Below are 6,134 nucleotides of genomic sequence, written 5' to 3' on the forward strand. Positions count from 1 at the left end.
AAGAAAAAAAAGGGGGGGTGAAGAAGAGGGGTGCCTGGGTGGCTTGGTCGGTTAAGCATCCCACTTCGGCTCAGGTCATGATCTCGTGGTCCGTGAGTTCGAGCCCCGCATCGGGCTCTGTGCTGACAGCTCAGAGCCTGGAGCCTGTTTCAGATTCTGTGTCTCCCTCTCTCTGTGACCCTCCCCCGTTCATGCTCTGTCTCTCTCTGTCTCAAAAATAAACGTTTAAAAAAAAAAGGGGGTGAAGAAGAGAGGAAAAAAATTATGAGACTACTTTATCTTAACTTATTGAAAATATTTTGAAAATTTAGAGGAAATGGATGGTTTCCTAACAGAATATTAATTATAAAGACTCAAGAAGCCTTCCCTTTCGGCCGGAACCGCCATCTTCCAGTAATTCGCCAAAATGACCAACACAAAGGGAAAGAGGAGAGGTACTCGCTATAGGTTCTCTAGGCCTTTTAGAAAACATGGAGTTGTTCCTTTGGCAACATACATGCGAATCTACAAGAAAGGTGATATTGTGGACATCAAGGGAATGGGCACTGTTCAAAAAGGAATGCCCCACAAATGTTACCACGGCAAAACTGGAAGAGTCTACAATGTTACCCAGCATGCTGTTGGCATTGTTGTAAACAAACAAGTTAAGGGCAAGATTCTTGCTAAGAGAATTAATGTACGTATCGAGCACATTAAGCACTCAAAGAGCCGAGACAGCTTCCTGAAGCGCGTGAAGGAAAATGATCAGAAAAAGAAGGAAGCCAAGGAGAAAGGTACTTGGGTTCAACTGAAGCGCCAGCCTGCCCCACCCAGAGAAGCACACTTTGTGAGAACCAATGGAAAGGAGCCTGAGCTGTTGGAACCCATTCCCTATGAATTCATCGTGTGATAAATGTAAAAAAAATAAAAGACATCAAGACTGTACAAATGTTTCTTTTAATTGAGTAGCAGCGTGGTATTGTCTTCCCCAAAGAAGTATTTAAAGCAAACTTTATATCCGAATTCACTGGGGGATGGCTTTATTCAAATTTTGTGGGTTTTGAGGCATCTGGATGACTCAGTTAAGCATCCTACTTTGGGTCAGGTCATGATCTTGCAGTCCATGAGTTTGAGCCCTGCGTCAGGCTCTGTGCTGACAGCTTAGAGCCTGGATCCTGCTTTGGATTCTGTGTCTCCCTCTCTCTCTGCCCTCCCCTGTTTGTGCTCTCTCTAGAGTCTCAAAAATAAACGTTAAAATATGATGGGGTTTTTGTTTTTGCTGAAAGATGTGGTTTATTGTACAATATACTCAATTGATTAGGAACTGCCAGACAGTACCTATAACATATTTTATAGTAGTTTGAAAATAGTTCCTCTACATCACTAAGAAAAAAGATTTTTTTAAAAACAAATGAAAGGTTATCTGTTGAGATTGCATTTAAGCATGGAAAGTTGAGTACTTGTAATTGTATTAAGTCATAAGTAGCTATGTTTTAAGGATAAAGAACTTCCATTTGAAGCCCATTACTTAAAAAGATTGTTTAAAGCATTCTGGTTCCCACTAAATTGTTTTCCTTGTCATTTCCTGTTAAGTGTTTTTCTATATGGTGTTAGGAAAAATTTGTTTATTGGAAACGCTCTTTGTTGCCCCAGGTCCTTTGCACTTGCCTTTGCCCAAGACTGCCTGTGCTTTCTAAAGTTGGTGAATTTCTGGGGCGCCTGGGTGGTGCAGTCGGTTAAGCGTCCGACTTCAGCCAGGTCACGATCTCGCAGTCCGTGAGTTCGAGCCCCGCGTCGGGCTCTGGGCCGATGGCTCGGAGCCTGGAGCCTGTTTCCGATTCTGTGTCTCCCTCTCTCTCTGCCCCTCCCCCGTTCATGCTCTGTCTCTCTCTGTCCCAAAAATAAATAAAAAACGTTGAAAAAAAAAATTTTAAAGTTGGTGAATTTCTGATTGTCCTTTGTTCACCTTGCATGTCATAAGTGAACCTTCCCTAATGTATTTTAAGGAGAAAGGAGAGGAATGAAACTGTAATCAAAGGAGAAAATCTGCTTTGGGATGATAGAATTAAATCCCTTATATCTATTACCACAAAAAAAAAAAAAAAAAGACTCAAGAAGCAGTAGAAAACTGGACTAAAACAAATGCTAATCAAATCAGACAAGAATGGAAAAGTGATTAAAACTCTATTATTTGGAAAGACCAATACTTCCAGGATAAAACTCATAACTGAGTTGTATCTGAACTTTCAAGAGCATGTATTCATTCATTCTATAAATATTTACTGAGTACTTACCATCTTCCAGGCACAATTCTCTCTCCAGGGTGAAAAAGTGAACAAAACACAGTCCCCACCCACATAGAGAAAGACAATAAATAAACACCCAGATAAATACATGATGCACATTGTGATAATAAATGCTGGGGAGAAAAGCAAAGCAGAGGTAACAAATGCCCCTAATGATAGGGAGTTTTCCTAATGGCACATTTTTCATGTGGTTATTTCTCATCCGCGTATCTTCTTAGGTGAAATGACTCTACCTGTCTCTTGCCCATTTTTAAATTGGATTGATTTTTTTAATGTTTTTATTTTTGAGAGAGAGACAGAATGCGAGTGGGTTAGGGGCGGAGAGAGAGGGAGACACAGAATCCGAAGCAGGCTCCGGGCTCCGAGCTGTCAACACAGAGCCCGACACGGGGCTCGAACTCACGAACCGTGAGATCATGACCTGAGCTGAAGTCGGACGCTCAACGGACTGAGCCACCCAGGCGCCCCGGATTTGTTTGATTTTTTTTAACTGCTGAGTTTTGAGTTCTTGATATATTCCAGATACTAGTCCTTTGTTGGATACGTGGTTTGCAAATGTTTTCTCCCAGTCTTTAGTTTGTATTTTTATTTGGCAAGTTTTGAATTTTTATGAAGTCTAATTCATCAATTTTCCCTTTTAAAGTTCATGCTTTTAGTCTCCAATCTAAGAATTTTTGGCATTACCTTAGATCTTGAAGATTTCTCATAGGTCTTTTCCCTTTATGTTTACATTTAAGTCCTTGATCCATTTTGAGTAAATTTTTGTATAAGCTGTGAGACCCTGAAACAGGGTGGGTTTTTTTTTTTTATTTGTTGCGTTTTGGGTTTTGCTCATAGATGCCTACTTGCGCCAACATTTATTGAAAAGGTTATCTTTGCTTTTTTTAATTTATCTTAAATCTTTGTCAAAAATTGATTGGGCATATTTGTGTGGATCTATTTTTGTGTTCTCTGTTCTGTTCAACTAATCTACATGTTTATCCCTCCACCAACACTACACAGTCTTAATTACTATAGCTATATAATAAGTCTTGAAATGGAGTAGACTAATTCTTCCCATTTCATTTTTCTCTATCAAAATTGTTTTAGCTCTTCTGGCTTCTTTGCAATACCACATAAATTTTATTTATTTATTTATTTATTTATTTATTCATTCATTCATTTATTTAGGGGAGAGAATAAGCAGGGAGGGGGAGAGAGAGGGGACAGAGGATCTGAAGCAGGTTCTGTGCTGACAGTAGCAAGCCTGATGTGGGGCTCAAACTCACGAACCGCGAGATCATGACCTAGGCCACAGTTGGATGCTCAACAGACCGAGCCACTCAGGTGCCCCTCCCACATAAATTTGAGAGCAATCTTTTTATCTACAAAAAGCTCTTGCTGGAAATTTGGTAACAATTGTGTTAAACCTGAATATCAGTTTGAGGAGAACTGACATCTTTACAATGTTGTCTTCTAATCCATGAACATAGTATGTCTCTCCATTTATTTAAATCTTCTTTGATTTGATTTCTTTCATCAATGTTTTCTAGTTTCATGTACAAATCTTGTACATGTTTTGTTAGATTTACATGTAAATTTTTTTTTTCTTTTGAGAGGAGTGTGTGTAAGCAGGAGAGGGGCAGAGTGAAAGGGAGAGAGAGAATCCCAAGCAGGCTCTATGCCCAGCCTGGAGCCCAACATTGGGCTCAATCTCACGATCCTGACCTGAGTCGAAATCAAGAGTCAGATGCTTAACTGACTGAACAACGCAGGTGCCTCTTCCTTCTCTCTCTCTCTTTTGAGTGATTGTAAATGGGGGCTGTATTTTTAATTTTGATGAGAATGTGTTCGTTGTAGAAATACAATTGATTTTTGTATGTTTATCTGGTATGAATTTGCTGAACTCACTTATTCTAGGAGCTTTTTAATAGATTTTTAAAATATTTTCTATATAGATAATAAGCCTATCATCAGCAAATAGAAACAGTTTTATTTCTTCCTTTCTAAACTCTATTTTTCCTTTCCTTTTCTTTTCTTGCCTTATTATACTGGCTAGAATGTTCAGCATTTTACTGAGTAAGAGTGGAAGAGCAGACAACCCTGCCTTGTTCCCAATCTTAGGAGAAACACATTCAGCCTTTTGCCATTAAGTAACTGTTAAGTGTAGATTTTTATAAATGCACTTTATTAAGTTGAGAAGTCCCCCTCTACCCCTAATTTGTAAAGAATTTTGTTAAGAATAAGTCTTAAATATTTCAAATTTTTCTGCAATTGATGTACTCATGTGACTTCTTATTCAGCCCATTGATATGGTGGATGACATTATTTGATTTTCAAATATTGAACTAGCCTTGCATTCTTTGAATAAACATCACCTGGCCATAGTGCACAATTTTTTATATGTTGCTGAATTCTGTGTGTTAATATTTTGTTAAGGGTTTTTGCATCAATGTTCATGAGGAATATTGGTCTATAGTTTGCTTCTCTTGTGCTGTGTTTGGTTTGGGGATCAAAGTAATACAGACTTCATAAAATGACTTGGAAAGTGTTCCCTCCTCTTCTATTTTCTGGTATAGATTATGCAGACTTGGTGCTAATTTTTCTTTAAACCTTTGGGAGAATTTTCTGAAGAAGCCATCTGTGCCTCAGGATTTCTTTGGGGAAAGTTTTTACATTATGAATTCAATTTCCTTAATCCTTATAGAGCAATTCAAATTATTCATTTCATATTGGCTGAAATAGGGTAGTTTTTTTTTTTTTTTTTTAAGGAACTGGTCTATTTCACTTACTTTGCCAACTGTATACATACAGAATTTTTTGTGGCATCTCTTATTATATTTTTTATGTTTGCAGGATCTGTAGCAACATTCCCTGTTTCAATCTTGATATTGGTAATTTGTGTTCTTTTTTATATGTCCATGTTGCTTGAAGTTTGTCCATTTTTGTTATCTCAGAGAGGTAGATTTTGTTCTATCGATTTCCTCTATTGCTTTTCTGCTTATACTTTGCTTTCTGACCTCTTTTATTGCATTCTTAAGCTTATTTTGCTCTTCTTTTTCTAAGTTCTTGAAATGAGAATGCAGACCACTGGTCTGAAATTTTTCTTCTTTTATAATGTGAGCATTTAGTGTTACAAATTTCCTTCTTAGCGTGCTTTAGCTGTGTCCCACAAATTTTGAATATGCTGTATGCATATCACTTCAATGTTGTTTTGGTTTTTTTTAATTTCCTTTGAGATTTTTCCCTTTGAAACACGGATTATTTTCAAGCGTGTAAGTTAGTTGCCAAGTGCTTGGAGATTTTCCTGTTATCTTTGTGTTATTCTTTTCTAGTTTAATTAATTATATCATGATCAGAGAACATACTTCAGTATGTTTGGTTCCACGTTTTTATTTTTTACATTCCTTGGGGTTTGCTTTATGGATGTGGTCTTCGTAATATATTCCACACACACTTGAAGAGAACGTGTATGCTGTTGTTGTTAGGTGGAACGTTCTATCAATGTCAATTTGAAATAACAGAGTACAAAGCAATATGTTGAACGATACCGTGAGTATCCAGACAGGGGAAGGACTACAGATAAAATGGCACACGTGTTTCAACAGATAATTTGTAAAGAAAAAAAAAGAGATAGAGAATCTGTAGATTAAAGACCTTAAAGTACACAGCACGGTAAAAATAATGTGTGATATTAACCATAGTGTCTAGGGATGGACCCATGGTTGATAAAAACCATTAACCACATGTGCGTGCGTGCACACACGCACACACACACATACACGGAAGTGATCACTATAAAAGTCAGGGTAGTGGTTACTTTTGGATAGAGCCGGTTATGGTGGGATACACAGAGGGGTTCCTGGGGTA

General features: G+C 37.8%; 1 protein-coding gene across 1 annotated transcript; it reads left to right on the plus strand.

Moving 5' to 3' along the window:
* The first annotated feature begins 370 nt into the window (after positions 1-370).
* On the plus strand, positions 371-1,083 carry LOC125924869 (60S ribosomal protein L21-like). The gene has a single exon (XM_049633706.1). The coding sequence runs from the start codon at positions 407-409 to the stop codon at positions 887-889; it is 483 nt and encodes a 160-aa protein (XP_049489663.1). The 5' UTR covers positions 371-406; the 3' UTR covers positions 890-1,083.
* Positions 1,084-6,134: the final 5,051 nt, after the last annotated feature.

Source organism: Panthera uncia, chromosome F2 (assembly GCF_023721935.1).
Source record: "Panthera uncia isolate 11264 chromosome F2, Puncia_PCG_1.0, whole genome shotgun sequence".
Taxonomy (NCBI): Eukaryota; Metazoa; Chordata; class Mammalia; order Carnivora; family Felidae; genus Panthera; species Panthera uncia.

Coding starts and splice junctions, on each gene's coding strand:
- LOC125924869 (XM_049633706.1), top strand. CDS start 407: ATGACCAACACAAAGGGAAAGAGGAGAGGTACTCGCTATAGGTTCTCT.